Raw genomic sequence first — 16,229 nt, 5'->3', positions numbered from 1 at the left:
CAATATCCAATACAGCTTAGTCATACGTTGCTCCTACCCAATTCTCCTTAGTCGCTACCTGTAACTGATTTAGAACCGGCATGCACTGCACATTATTTTTCGCATTGCAAAATAATTGTGCTAACGTGCTTTGTGCCAGGATGCAAGGCAGGATATGTCATCGAACGAGAAGAGATATTTCTTCCGTGTTCCTAACGATAAGATTGAGGAGTGGATGCGATGCATTCCACGAGACGACAAGATGCTAACAAATAAATGTTACGTTTGTGACGTACATTTTGCGAGTAGATTTATTTTAAAAACCTTCTCCCATGTTATAAATGGAGAGAAAGTAGAAATTCCACGAGATCGCTGGGCATTAACGTCGGATGCATATCCATCAAACTTCCCTAATTGTCCTAAGTACATTAGTAGGTCTGTACCTCAAAAACGATCAACGCGATGTCTCACAAGAAATGAAGAACCATCTAGGAAGGGATCACAAAAAGACAATACCAAAGGTAACTATTTATGGTTTTTATGTAATCTTAATCCTCAGTGAGTCATGTAATTTTTTGCCTTTGCCTGAGTCGTAGTGCGTCTCTCGGACCCTGTGTTTTAATATAAAATTAAATTTTATCTATCTATTTTATCTATATTTAAGGAACATTTTATATTTAAAAATTAAGTAAAAATTGAGCTGGGTTTGTGAGATCCACTGTGATTCACTGAGGGCTATCTCTCTGTGGCCCATCTTTCCTCATAAATATTTTAAGATTAATTGCCTGATATTTTTCTTATCAATCATTAGATTTGCATGATACACACTCCCAAGTAACAACTGTAGAAAAGGAAATAGAAGAATCCTCCACATCTGAAGCAGCAACTACACAGCATTCTGAGTTGTTATATGTCAATAAAATCTCTGCTTTGCACTCTGAATTGTTAAAAGTCAAAGAGGATTTATATCGGTGCAGAAAGCAAAAGATGATCTATAGGAAGAAACTGAAAACTCTTCAAACAGAAAATCTCAAGCTTCAAGAAAATACTGAACTTAAAACAGTTGTCGGCTGATAAACTTGATTCCTTACCACTGAGACAGAAACTTGTAATAGAGCACATGCTGAAAGCATGCCATATAAAAAACAAAAAGGGTATGAGATATGACATTAATTGGTTACTTGACTGTTTGCTTGTAAAAATTAGGTCACCATCTGTCTATGAATTTTTGAGAAATAATGATTACTTGCCTTTATCCTGTCAGTCTACACTGCATCAATATATCTGCTCTTTTTGATACTTTAAATCGTAGATTGCCACAGGAAGGAATCAGACATGATTCAAATGATATCAAGGTAATAGTAATGATTCACTAGGAAAAACTATAAATGTTTTAATTAACAACTTTTTTAAAATAGGTTATTGAAGAATCTCTTAGAGTGGTTAAATAGATGGGAAGCATTCAGATTACAGATTAAAAGCACTGATCAAAAGGGATTTTTGAGCCACCAGACAGCAGAAAATCTACGCTTGACGCTGACTAGTATCTTAGCACTCGTCAAACAATTGCTTCCAAACTCATATTATATCCTGACAGCTCACTTTAATCGGGACCCATTAGAGGTAAAACTGTCTTAGTTTAATGATTATATAATCTTGTATTATACTCTTAACTTATGTTTTCTTTTCAATTAGCGTTTCTTTGGAATGATAAGACAAGGAAGTGGAAGCAGTTCTCATCCCACAACAGTACAGTTCTTATACCTGTACAGACTGATGACTGTGTACAGTTTGGTTCATCCTCCCAAACGAGCATCAGTTCAAACTGATCCTGGATCTATCCTTATTACTTTAAAAAATCTTCTTCGTAGTCATAAAAAGCCATTTAAAGAAGTTCAAGAACAATTGGAAGAACATTTAGAAAATTTGCTTTGTGATCCAAGCCTATACTATGAAGATCCTAGTGATAGTGAATTGTAATCATGATCATGATTACAATTCACTATCACTAGGATCTGGTGTACAATAATGGATCTGGTGTACAATAATCATGATCACTAGGATAGTGAATCCTAGTGATCATGATTATTGTACACCAGAAACATTTAAGTTTATCCTACATTATTTAGGAGGTTACATTGTTTATCATCTACTGCCATCACTCGGTTGTGACGAATGCAAAAATACATTAACAGCAAAATCTGAGGACGCTTCACCAGAGAAGGCATTTACATTCATCAAACATCCTATTCAGTTGAAGTTAATAATATATGAAAAAATAAGTAATAATATATATATAATTGTAAACAGAGTCATTCTATTAATTAGGAATTAAGACCGTCATATAATAAACGAAAAATGTTGAATGAATTTGATGATATGATTGGAGATATGTTAACATTGGAAAAAGAAAGTGATCCAATAGAAAATTATCTGAGTATTATAACTAAATTAGAGGAATATAGATACAAAAATTGTATACAACAAAATGGAAAAATATTCAAATGTGAATGGTATGATAGTACATGTTATGGCTACAAAATTAAAAAACAAAAGTGTTTACAAATCTTTAGAAGAACAAATACCAGTAAAGCACTAATGAATTATTTAAAGTATAAAAAAATGTATAACAATCTAATTAAAGCCAAGAAAAAATTATATTCTTCAAAAATCAGTAAGAAACTATCAGAAGTTAATGATTCCAGAGCTTTCTGGAGAATAATTAATAGTTTTCGTAAAAGAAAGTTAGGGGTTGGAAAAACAGACTAGAGTAGAATATAGCGTTTGGCTTAAATACTACAATAAATTCTCTGAGAGTTATCAGAAAAATGTTTGTAAAAAATATATGGGAACTAACACAAGACCTGAAATTCAGCAAGATGAGATAATCAAGATGGAAGAAGTACAGGATTGTATCAAAAAACTTAGACAAATCAACACCGGGATAGGACACAATACCAAATTCACTCATCAAAATGTTTCCAATAGAAATCATAAGATATTTAACTAGACAATTTAATCAATTTTACAGTAACAGTATAATACCGGCAAAATGGAACGAAGTTATTTTTACTATGATATTTATACAAGGGAACAAACAGGAACCAACCAATTACAGACCAATAGCCCTGCTGTCCTGTCTACGGAAAGTGTTCATTGCAATATTAGCTAATAAATTTAATTACTGGACAGCGGCGAATAAATATAGAAATAATACACAATTTGCATTTGTAGAAGTGGGAGGTACTCAGACAGCCCTCTTTGTGTTGCTGTCATTAATTCAAATCCAGTTGCTTAAAAAAAGACAGTGTTTGCCCTGTTTGTGGATCTCGAAAAAGCATATGATATGATTAGCATTACTGATCTACAGAGTAAAATGAAGAGATATAAGGCAAAAGAACTCTTGATAAATATGATAGGACTGTTATTCGGAAAATATAAGACAATTATTAAACAGGATACTAATATCTGGACACCATTCATCACTTAGAGGTCTATTACAAGGTGATCCGTTATCCCCATATCTTTTCAATTTTTACCTATTTGATCTAAATGAATGTTTTAAGAGATGATGGGTTTCAAATTGAAAATCAGATTATACATACTATATCGTATGCTGATGACATTGTGTTGATAGCTCCTGCAGCAGCTGCACTCCGTAGAAAAATCCAACAAATCTGTGAGTATTTAGAAAAGTTAAGAGTTAAAATAAATTCCAAAACATCAACAATTATGATATTTAGAAACGGAAGTAACGTATCTAAAAAGCACGTGTCTTTTTTATTAATAAAGAAGTGAAGGTAGTGAAGAAAATTAAATTTTTAGGAGTAACATTCACACCTAATCTCTCGTTCGAAAAACACTATAAAAATTCACTAAATAAAGCAAAAATTGCAATAAATAATTTAATTGGACTATTCTGCAAGGCAAAAATAAAGAATTTACGTACACATTTTCAACGTTTTAATTCGATAGTGATGAATTCAATGAGCTATGCGGCCCCAGTTTGGAGCATGGAAGAAAAATTCAACGACTGAAAAAATACAGAATTTATTTATACGTAAGATATTCCAGCTGGAATATAATATCCCGGGTAGTGCTTTAAGATTAGAAACAAATAGATTAAGGTTAAATACTATACTAATAAAAAGATATTTAAGGTTCTTACTCAAAATTATTAAGGCAGAAGATATAACAACAAAACTGCTGTTCGTACTATATCAGAAATTAAGTGAAGACGAAGTTGGATAATTCAGCTATCGAAGATAATAAATAAATATGGATTTTCGATTAAACTTTTCGTGGACCGTACATATAATATGGAGCAATATAGTAAAGATATAATATATAGAGTTATGGAATACTCTACTATCCAAGACATTGAAGATATACGAAAACGAGAAAGCACAACTATATACTGACAAATATAGCTTTTAACATTAAAAAGTTTTTTATACAGTTTAGATTAAATAAAAATGGAATAAATATAAATGGTAAATATATAGACTACAACCAATGTAAATGTCCAAACTGTACCAAAAATTTATCTAGAATCCATATTTTATGTGAACATTGTAATGAAAAGGACAAACTTCAAAGGCTCCAGATTGGGCCAATGTACTAATGAGTTGGAAATGTATAAGACATTCGATAGAGCTAATGTAAACACGATTTATATGTTATATAACTATGTTAAACAACTAACTAAATAACAATTGTGGTAAAATATTAATATAATTCTATAGATTAACAAATAGAAAAAACTAAAGCTGTTAAGATAATATTAAATGAAATGTTAATGTGCGTTTTTAAAACGCCCTTGTAACAGGCGAAAGCCTTCTACGACAATAAATAATTTCAATTTCATTCATGAAACACAGAAAAATTTCTCACTTAAAGTAAGTTTTAATAACGCAAATAATAATAATAATTATTATTATTAATATGTATAATATAATAAATTTTTAACGTATAATAAATTGACATAATAGCACAATTTAATAATAGTACTGTTGTGTCGTTTTGTTCCTTGTCATTTATTTAACTAAATATCAAACTCAGCGTTTTTAAAACACTTAATAAAACATCAAACACCTTCCATCGCTGAGAAATGTTGATTTAATAAAACACTAACATTTTCAGCCTCGTGGAATAAACCATCCTCGGGTGTAAATGAGTTCGAACGTATTTTATTAAATAAACATTTCTCAGCGATGGAAAGTGTTTGTTTTATTAAGTGTCATTTATTTATTCATAAACTTGGTTTTGGGTTTAAATAAAAGCTTTTTCATTCTTATAATAAAATGCATATAAAAAATGATGAAATCTAACTCGAACATTATATATCTTTCAATAAAAAGAAAACATTCGATCTAGCGCTCTTGCAGTGAAAAACAATTAGATCGATAGTTATGTGAAATAAACAGAGGGTTACGGTTAAATTCTAATGACCACTTAATGTGCACAAGATCGTGAGATCCGATCTCTACATCTAAGGAGGAGTATAAAAAGATTTATTTGAAGATGGAGAGAGACAATCGTATAATCCGGTCTCCTGTCTGGATTCCCAACACCAGATAATCAATTCTGCGGATTATCACAAATTGCGAAGAATTTCGAGTTAGAGGGTCGCATGTGAATGGAGTGGATGAAGACGTTGGATTTAGTCATTAAGGAGACCATATTAACAAATAACATTTAATTGAATCAAACAAAATAGTAATACAATTAATTAATGGGATTACAAATGATACAATCTAGATCTATCTCGCAGAGAGATCTACTATTTAGCTTAATCTTAAATTAACTAACCTAGACACGTGAGTGTGTGTATCTATACTCGTGAGAAAGAGTTACATCAATCTAACGAATTATAAAAGATAAAGATATCCCTCTTGTTTCGTTGCCATATCCCATCAAACCCCTCAAGCTATTGTGACCAAAGATAATGTGTACGAATAATAAGAAAAGCAGAAATCGTATTCTTTATTAACAATGAATTACGCAAAGGATACAAAAAAACAGATGAAGCATCCCAGGGCCGAATGTGTTATTTAAGGTAATATAATCACTTTTACGATTATAATTTATGGAATTATACGATATCAGGAAGATGCAAATCCTCTTATCTGCCTCCTCTGCAGACTCCTTATGCGCATATATCACAATTTTAAACGGATGTAGATCCGGCCATTACATAAGAGAAAACAGAACAAAACATAAGTTGTTATATTTCCGTTCTTTTATCCATTTAATACCCAGTAGGCTAGTTATTGAATTTCATTATATAAATATTTATTACGGTACATCTTATTATAACGTACACATAGAGAACGACTCTTTAAACCTGTTCATGATATTTGCGGCATGTCTGAAGGCGATGTATTTGATACCTTCAGTATTATTCTGTAACTGTTGAAAAACTTGTAAAGTTTATGTCACATTTTTAAAATTTAATTTTGCACTTTTAGTATATCAAATTATCTATCGTTATTTATGTCCTGATTTCACAAAAATAATTCTTAACTATAATAAAGTACATAAACATTAAGTGTATTTAAAAGAAATACATATTTTTAAAGCTTTTAAATGAGCAATGAACGGAAAATTATTTAAAATCTAAGTCCGAATGACATTTTTTATACATTTTCTCTACGACCCTGCGGAAAAGTTCGCCTACCATCAACCCTAAAACTCCAATTTTCTTTCATGTCACGTTCACTACACTTTGCGACGATTTAAGTTTCACAACGAACAATCAAAATAACAACCGTCGATTAGAAGAAGGTGCGTTATCGTTAGTAATAATTGATTCGATTTTAATATGGAATAACAGTATTCATTTACTACAGCGATTCCGGATTGAAATTCGTGAAACGACAGACATAGTCAGAGGAAAAGAAAGAACGTAGACGTTTAGCAGAGAGTGGTTTCGATCCACAGACCTCTGGGTTATGGGCCCAGCACGCTCCCACTGCGCCACTCTGCTTCTTACAAACGATACAAACTGTCGTCCTCTCATACTTTCTACATAAAGTACAGTGAAAATAAATCTCTGCCAATAATGTAAATATAATCTGAAATTTTACATAATGTAACGACAGGAACTAACAGCAGCTCCAACTAACATAAATCGGTGTTTAATTTCACACTTTTAAACTCGGATGAAAAAGTGCAATGTACCAAAACTAGTGGAAACACAAGTAAAATGTCATTTAATTTAACGGCCTTGCACATTGGAATCTACTGTAACACCTGATGAGACTCGTCCTTTTGTTAATCCCACAAAACGTTAAAGAAACAAAATTGTTGGATGTAGCCTACGATAATTTTCTATAGTATACTGGTAGACCTATCGGCTTAATTATTTCTTTTATTGACGGATCGTCCAATATAAACACGCTCACTGCAATGAAGAGTCAAGTCAAAGAAAACGCTCAAGCTCATGCTAAAGAAGATGCTAAACGTAATGTGCAATAAGTGAAGAGCTAAAGACTGAAACTGTGGGCGTGCCATGACGTTTGATGATAGAGAAGCTGTGTTTTTGTAACAAGCCGACTTCCAGGGGCAATCACTCAGCGATGGTCTAAGGCAGGAATGTCCAACCCGCGGGCCGCATGCGGCCCAAGGCAAGTTCCAATGCGGCCCAATAAACGTGTAAACAAAACCGACAAATGTTTTAATTTTTTATTATTTATTTATTTCAACGGCATAAACTCAAAAAAAGTTTCACAAAGCCATAAACCTTTATTCATATTTTATTTTTGAGTGGAAAAAAATATTTTCAAATACAGTACTTTGAGATGTGTGAATGCATAATGATTACTAAATGAAGCTGGAGTTGTGACTCAAAGGATTATAGACCCAAATTTGGGAAAAGGATGTGAAGATCAGAAAGGACAAAAAATGTAGTAGTGAGAAACGTTAAATGGATCTTCTGTTAAACAAATAGAGAGTCCTTAGGAACCCGTAATTTTTCAATTTTTTTCACTTCTTTATCTTTTGTCTTTTGCCTCTTTTTTCCCGCACTTGGGTCTATAATCCTTTGATTCACAGCTCCAGCTTTATTTAGTATTTCTTCCAACGTTGCAAGATTTGGCTAATTGGGCCAAATGTGGCTACTTTTTTTTGCTTCACGTAAAAAATATCATTTGGCGCTTTGGCTACTTTTTCAGCTACATATTATTTATAATTATATTAATTGAATAAAAATGCACTTGAAAATGATGTTTCATCGCTTTTTATTAATTACAGACCCAAATAAAACAAATATTTGTGTTTTTCAAATAAATTTTCTTTACTCTCTTTTATAATAAATGAATTTATCTATTTCAAAGTAAAAACTGAAAGTGTCTGTAGAAGTAATTTTTTAAAATATCCTTTTTTCTTGATAAAGTTTTAATACTTATTATTATAATCTAGACGTGTTAATTTTTAAATATACTTGTATATTGGGCCACAAGTATATATCTATACTAATATTATAAGGAGGTAATATTTGTATGTATGTATGTAAGTTTGTTTGCAGCAGGTAATCTCCGAAACTACTCATCCGATTTCAAAAATTCTTTCACCGATATTTAGAACGGAACCTCAGGGTGGACATAGGCTGTATATCATTCCGTTAAACATTCATATAAATTAAATGATATCATCTATGGTTAATGCTTTTATGTCCAACAGATGGCGCTACGAGTATGATGCCCTAAGTTTGCTTTTCTGCGAGGCATTACGCTTTTCTGTGAAAATGAACTAAAGCAGATCATCTTCTATCTATCTATATAAATAAAAATGTAATGTTCGTTTGTTCCTACCGATTCCTTTGAAATTTTCACACAACGCTCCATTCGAATACGCACGTGTTTTTATATAATATACGTGTCGAAATCCCCGCCACTGAAGAGAGATAGTTAGGATTAAGACTTACGGTAAGGAACTCTGCTTCTATTTATACTATTTTAGATGCGGGTTTTTGCGTTTTTGATTGCGTTTTAATAGGGTACGTCAAGAGAATGTACACTAAGAAGAAATATTTCGAAAAATTCCTCCCCACGGGGGAAGTGTTATACATTTATAATAGATACATTTTGAGCCTCAACAACGCGTGCCGAAGTCTGCTAGTTAAAAATAAAATTATAAAAACTTACTTGTTAAAATAAAATGTGTGATCGATATACAATTATACATACCTGGTACAAAATATTCGATTGTATGAATATACTTTTGTGAAGAAACGTACATAAAAATAGCATAAGATATTCTTTACTTTTTAAATATTAAAACAATCCACTTAGTTAAAAGTGCTCCCTATCAGTGACTCGTGGATGGAATCAGAGACGATCTTGGTAGGTGTGCAATGCGTGCATGCATGCCAAATCCCGAGGGTGCCATACCGGTTAACGTCTTTTGTCGTATCACTAGTATTTCTCAAAGGAGGCGACAGGGTTGTTGTAAATTTTAAACGTTTCTCATCATAGCTGTAAAAATCTAAATACGTTAAACTTAATAGATTGTCCGTCTTTTGTTTTCTAACTTATTCATTTTAGGACCAGGTGTTGTTTACTGAAATTTCCAAAATGTACAACTTTTCGGTCACTCTCGTCGAACTGGAATAATTTCTGTCTTTATTACATCTAATACAGTATTTCGAAGAAATCGGTCCCCACTGTACTCGGCTATAGATTGGTTCGGTTAAGCTTTTGTTTAAGTAATATTCCGGCTCTTTCGTCAGGGTTTTGTTTACGTCCCCAATTCCCTAATCGCTTAATTATTTAACTACTTCTTAAGTAGAAATAAGTCGAAACAGGTTACTTTGTACTCGAATATTTGTAATCTAGGGAAAAAAGTGGAAAGACAAATTTTTATGACAAACGGATACATAAATCGTAAATTTAAGGAAAATAAATTCTAGAATTTTTTCTGTACCTGGTGCATCTCTCTCATTTATTAAATTTAGTTGTAAATGACGCTGTCGAAGTAACAGTTAATTTTTTAACATTATACGAGAATTGTACACGTTTTTTTCTACACTCCCTTAAAGATGGGACATACGAAATCGTAATATCACTGGTTTAACATCAAAATCCGCGAGTAATATAAAATCGGAGAACGGAAAAAAACATCGAATATTTTAATGGATTTTTTTAACTCCCGTCGACTATACAGAACTATCGTAAAAACATACCAGTAAATTCTTATCCGTTGGGTTAAGTTATAAATCTACTCGTTATTCGCGTAATCGGCCAAATATCTAGCGGGCGGGCGGCTAACAACCCGGAACGGGTCCCGGATAGAATTGGAAGCGTTGGAATGTGTAGCATCAACTCAAGGTCATAGGCTTCGGCTAAACCGGGTGAGGTTGGTGCTCTGTAAAGCGCGTGCGCGAATCTGGCTTTTTGGAATCTGACAATAGAGATTCCACTCCGCCACTAATATTCGAATATACAATAGCAATCTTATTTTTTTTTCACGTGTAGTATAGAAATTTGTAATAAGATACATGATGCGGTTATTATAACATATTGTGCGATTATTTTCATGTAATTAAAATTAATATGTATTTATTTTTATAAAATACAAGGAAAACGGCGCTTCCATCGCTTCTAATGACGGCACGCCACTGATTAAAGTCCGTGAAACGACAGACAAAGTCAGAGAAAAAGAAAAAAAAACTTAGCAGAGACTGGTTTCGATCCACCGACCTCTGGGTTATGGGCCCAGCACGCTCCCACTGCGCCACTCTGCTCTGTACAAACTGACAAGCTCTCTTCCTCTCATACCTTCTACATAAAGTACAGTGAAATTAATTCTCTGCTACTAATATAAATAATGATGATGAATATCTGAAATTGTACACAATGTAATGATTAAAACTAACAGTAGCTCCAACTAGCATAACTTGGTGTTTCTAATGTCCAGGGCTGTGGAGTCGGAGTCGTCAAAAAATCCGCCGACTCCGACTCCCCTTTACTTACCAACTTGTTATGTATATGAAATGGAGTCGGAGTCGGATGGTAAGGAAAAGTCGGAGTTCGAGTCGGTAGATTTTTACGCGACTCCACAGCCCTGCTAATTTCACTCTTTTAAACTTGGGTGAAAAACGTGCAATGTTCCAAAACCAGTAAAAACAAAAGTAAAATGTCCTTTAACGGCCTTGCACGTTGGAGACCACTAACACCTAAAGAGATTTTACCTTTTCAAAATCCCACAAAACATTAAGGTAAGATTTTTGGATGCAGCCTACGATAATTTTCTATAGTATAGACCTATCGGCTTAATTATTTCTTTTATTGACGGATCGTCCGGTATAAACACGCTCACTGCAATGAACAGACAAGTGAAAGAAAACGCTCAAACTCATGCTAGAGAAGATGCTAAACGTAATGTGCAATAAGTGAAGAGCTAAGGACCGAAACAGACATCTTTTATGACGATGATTCTTCTCTGCATTTGCATCACGATGACGACAATCACTTATTATTATTTTTTTATTATCAATCCATCTCGATTATATTATAAGATCATGTGTCTACTTTTCTTTATATTTTGTGGTCTAAATGTAAAAATATTCAAATATTGTCTCTGTCAAATTTAACGATACACATTATCGACGCACATTAATTTTATTGATTCAAAGAATAAAACATAAATGTTAACGATTTTAATACGTTCAATAAATTTAACAATTCGGCCTAAATAAGTTAAAGCACAAACAATTTATAACACAAAACATCACACGAAGATAATTTTAAAAATTTTTTTCTTTTAAGCTAATTTTCTTAAATTTAAACAACACGCGGATCAACTCGATCGTTCCAGAAGAAATATAAAAATGTCTTTAAGAGATTGAAAAAAGGCCAAGCACTTCCACAAGTTACGCTTTTACGGTTATAACAATTATTATAAGTCCACAGAAAATCTGTCGACAAAACTTTAAAAGCATTCGATCGCTTCCAAAATGAACTGCGGGTTGCGTGCAGATTTATGAAAACGTCGGAACTCTCCTGTGACGAAATTCTTGTTGAAAAGATAACATGCTTTTATAAACACGATTTCGTCGATGGTTTTTCAAATCATTTCTTTTTTCAATGCACCAAGCAAATTTGTAATAAATTCTTATTTAACAGCGTAACTGATACAATTCATTTCTTCTCACACACTAACTTAATAAGGAGAAATTTTCATAATATTCAACGAATAAGAAGCGAAAAAAAAGAAGATAATTGGTCCTCTTCGCAGTTTCTCCTGAAAAAATATTAATATTATCATTCTTTCCTTAAAAACATTATTATTTAAAATTAAAATGCAAAAACTTGTTGATATTTTTAATTTATTTTATAACCATTTTTCTATAAATAATAAACACATTTTGATAACATTCAAAGAATTGTTTTGCATCCGATGTACGAACTAACGGCCTCTGCTTGGTCAACATTTTTTATAGATCTATCGATCTGTATTTCTCAAACTCTAGGGATTTTAAATTAGTTTTGAAAAATTGGCCCAGTGTTCGCAATGTTTCATAATATAAGTTGTTTTAAGTTTTATTATGAAATAAACCAACATTATTTGTGTTATATCAAAATAAAAACATTTTAAACTATTTTAGAAAACCTAGTTTATAGACACGCAGTCACATTAATATAGAATACTCTTTATATGTATGGTGGTATGCAGACGTCACTCTATTTTGATGGAATCAATGGAATTCGATGGTTTGGAAACCCGAGCGCAGCTGTAGATACCGTATATTAAACTTTTATGTAGAACACTCCACGGTGTTATAATTTTTTCGAACGTATGTATTATAACTATTCTAATTAAAAGTAAACCCTCATAACTCTCGGAAAGGAAATCTGCTGCATAGGTTACACAGTAAACTCTTACAGCTTAGCAATAACTGTATCGTAGCATTATTTGTTATTTAAATACGAAATTTCCTATAATTAATACAGTAAAGCCTATTTATGAACAATAGCCTCTGGAAGCTTCTGCTTTGGCAAGTTTTTTTTATTTACTAAATTTACTAAACGAGACTGTGGGCGTAAAAATGTGTTGCGTCGTCACAGCTACTTTCCAGACACGAAAGTGCCGTCTTAGCGAAGAAATTATTACGTTGAATTTGTAACTGCATTTACTACAAAATCTCCATTAGTTCGAGATCGAAAATTACACTTAATTATTCAGAATAAAGCCGCTGTTACATCGAGATATGAGGCATTAATAGACGTTATAAAATACAAATAAACATCGGCGAGCCGTTGTATCGAATTCCGCAAGTTACTGCTGGTTGTTAGGGCAAATAGGTAAAAATTATGTAAGAATGAAACACTCTTTTTTACATAATGTAAATGACATTCGTGTGAGGATGACTGATGAATGTAGAAAACCGTAAAGAATGAAGCTTTTCTCTAAGTGTAATATTGCTTTCCATTTTTTACTCTAAACGTCTAACACTAAGACAACTAACTTTATCGGTCAGTGTTTATTTCAGGACGTCGCAGCATGTGATTTCGTTGGAATACTGATATAATGACGTCGTGTTAATTTAAATTGAGTGGTATTTTGTGTGAACCTTTACGTGTTTAAGAAGTAATTGACATAACGTGCTATATAAATTAATTTTTATCAAAGAAACGTAAGGTAAAAATTAAAATTCACACAATACTTTACATACCTTATTAAATTTCGACCACTTTACTTTTTTCGTTTCAAACACGGACACCACAGACGGAAACTTGCGAAGAAAATGCCAAAAAATGTCCATGCGGCTTGTAGTTTCCTAGAAATAGTATCCATATTAATTAAAAGAATTTCAAATATAAAATTCTAGTTATTTCGATTACAAAACAATTTTATATAATTGGTTATTTAATCACGTAAACGAGTATAAAATTTGGTATTGAAAGACAGAAGATGTTATTTCTAAGGAAATTAAGTGACTTTAGTGATTTCCATTTAATATTTCAATTTTTACAATGCGAATATATAAATTATTTTAAAACTGAAAACATAAATTTTACTCTCATTTAAGTTTATTTAACAATTTCAGACACAGAGAAACATCGAAATAAAATTAAAAATATATATTTAGCAAATGAGAAAATAGTTTTATTCGTCTAAACCAGTGGTTCCCAATTAGTTTTTCCTGCGTACCACTTCAAGAAAGAGCTGAAACTCGCGTGCCCCTTATAGCAGAAATTCATATTAATCCATACTAATATTATAAATTCGAAGGTAATTCTGTCTGTCTGTTACCTTTTCACGTCTAAACCGCTGAACAGTTTTTAATAAAATTGGGCACAGAGATAGCTTACATGTTGGAGATGGACATAGGCTACATTTTACTGCGAGAAAATATCTTATTCCCACGAGAAAATTCGATATAATGCGGGAGAAGCTGTGGGTAGACAGCTAGTGATAAAGAGAATAAGTTTTTTTTTTTACATATATTATCTTCAAAATACAATTGTAATAATAATAATGAAAATAACATAAGGTTATTTAATTTTAACGTGACAAATGTGCACGATTTTCTTTGCACAACTTCGTAAAATCTGGTTGCTTTTTGGTTAGCTTCAGTCTCGAGTCATCTTCGAGTCGAAGTCGGTGACGATGTTTAGTTTTCGTGTTTGTCATGGCCGAAAATCCTCTCTCGCAGAGGTATGTTGTGCAAAATGGTGGTAAATATTTTATTGCCACTTCACTGACAATAATGTTAACTGTACAATTTTTGTTTCTTGCATAAGAATTTCATTTAGGTATTGTCACAAATGCATTTTTTGATGAAATTTCGAGAATATTTTTAGTTATAAATTAACGAATTTGTGCATTCGACATCGTGTGGTAAATTGCCGAATTTTTACGATCCATCCATTATTATTTTTTTATTTTTTATTTTTTTTTTTTTGCTTTATCTCATGCATTTAAATTTCAAATCGACCGATTTAAAATTGCCGCGCGTACCCCTTCATGCAATTTCGCGTACCCCTGGGGGTACGCGTACCACTAATTGAGAACCACTGGTCTAAACTAATGAAATGTAAAAAATAATTTCTCACTTTTTTGTATTCTTCAATGGATTCGTCTTCGGATAAAGATCTATCATCCTCAGTTTTTCTATCTTCGCATTCAGTTAAGTATTGAAACTCCTGTTTTTGTTTCTGTTTGTCATCGTACACTAAAATAAAAATTTACACTTCGTTATTTTTCTTTAAATTGAGTTATAATAACAACAGTATATTTTTATTTCTAATTATGCTTTTCCAATAGTACAACGATTCCTTTTTCTGCTTTGCACGAGTCAAAATGATTCTCAAAACTTTACAATTGGCGTAAAGAAGAAACCACGCCGTTATTTATAAGATTTACATGCAACCTTCATCCATAGTAAATACTCATTCAAAAATAAATTGTATTTTTTAAAATATTAAATAGGAAATGTCGAAAACCACAGGTTAATTCAGTGAATTGCATCTTTGTTCTTGTCCGCATTAATGACACGAACATCAATATGATATCGTTTTGATACAATAGAAATTTTATTAAAACAATATTCGAATTATTTTTTCATGTCACAATGCTACAGATTCTTATTTTACATTTATATTATATGTACAGTTACTGTACATCTAATACACAAAATTTGGTTAACAATATTCTTAGTGTAGTGAAATTATATAAAATATAAATATTCAGATCATACGAAATAATTTTGTTAAATGTATACTAATTGCATATTGAATTTTTTGATGTTGCATTACACTTGGCTAGTAGCGTATTTCGAATAATAGTAATCTCACCTCTCTGAAATTTTTCACTTTTAGTGGATTCAATGACTTGTAGTGATGTTGTATTCATATTATTAACAAAGTTTTCTTCATCAAAGTCATCTTTCGTGGAAGATATTGATGACACTTCACTTTTAACATTCATTTGTTGAATTTCGTTAATGGAGTCGACGACGACAGCATTGAAAGGTTCACTGTCTTTTATTTCGCAATCTGCGTGGATGGAATCGTCGTCTTCTGATGATGCATTTTCGGATTCAAACTCGTTTTCTTCATAAATGATTTCATTTACAAGAGAAAATCTTTCTAAATTTATAAAAGCCCATTTTAACGGTCTGTGAATGTAGATGTCGTCCACCGTTTCCGTGAATTGTTCCGTAGAATAATCAAAATCTTCATTCTCATGCTCATAGAAATTCTGTAAAATAACGAAAAATAAATATTTCTAAATTTGGAATTTAC

At 32.1% G+C, this 16,229-nt stretch overlaps 3 protein-coding genes and 1 non-coding gene across 4 annotated transcripts; 2 read left to right on the top strand and 2 right to left on the bottom strand.

Annotated features, from left to right (window-relative positions):
* Nucleotides 1-1,176, top strand: LOC111628340. Its single transcript, XM_023372112.1, has 2 exons — nt 1-500; nt 791-1,176. Exons 1-2 carry the CDS (start codon nt 155-157, stop codon nt 1,051-1,053), a joined length of 609 nt encoding a protein of 202 aa, XP_023227880.1. The 5' UTR covers nt 1-154; the 3' UTR covers nt 1,054-1,176.
* A 90-nt stretch (nt 1,177-1,266) lies between these two features.
* On the top strand, nt 1,267-1,959 carry LOC111628329. Its single transcript, XM_023372093.1, has 3 exons — nt 1,267-1,334; nt 1,398-1,602; nt 1,675-1,959. Exons 1-3 carry the CDS (start codon nt 1,315-1,317, stop codon nt 1,957-1,959), a joined length of 510 nt encoding a protein of 169 aa, XP_023227861.1. The 5' UTR covers nt 1,267-1,314.
* Nucleotides 1,960-6,895: 4,936 nt separating this feature from the next.
* Trnam-cau lies at nt 6,896-6,967 on the bottom strand. The gene has a single exon. It is a non-coding gene; the product is annotated as a tRNA-Met (tRNA).
* Nucleotides 6,968-11,632: 4,665 nt separating this feature from the next.
* Nucleotides 11,633-15,858, bottom strand: LOC111628324. The gene is made up of 4 exons (XM_023372088.1): nt 15,780-15,858; nt 15,039-15,157; nt 13,655-13,759; nt 11,633-12,222 (listed from the first exon to the last, which is right to left on the bottom strand). Exons 1-4 carry the CDS (start codon nt 15,835-15,837, stop codon nt 12,142-12,144), a joined length of 363 nt encoding a protein of 120 aa, XP_023227856.1. The 5' UTR covers nt 15,838-15,858; the 3' UTR covers nt 11,633-12,141.
* Nucleotides 15,859-16,229: the final 371 nt, after the last annotated feature.

Source organism: Centruroides sculpturatus, unplaced genomic scaffold, assembly GCF_000671375.1.
Source record: "Centruroides sculpturatus isolate CEXI.00-Female unplaced genomic scaffold, Cexi_2.0 scaffold489, whole genome shotgun sequence".
NCBI classification, from domain to species: domain Eukaryota; kingdom Metazoa; phylum Arthropoda; class Arachnida; order Scorpiones; family Buthidae; genus Centruroides; species Centruroides sculpturatus.
The sequence above is the reverse complement of the archived record's forward strand: the minus strand, read 5'-3'. Positions and strand labels throughout refer to the sequence as shown.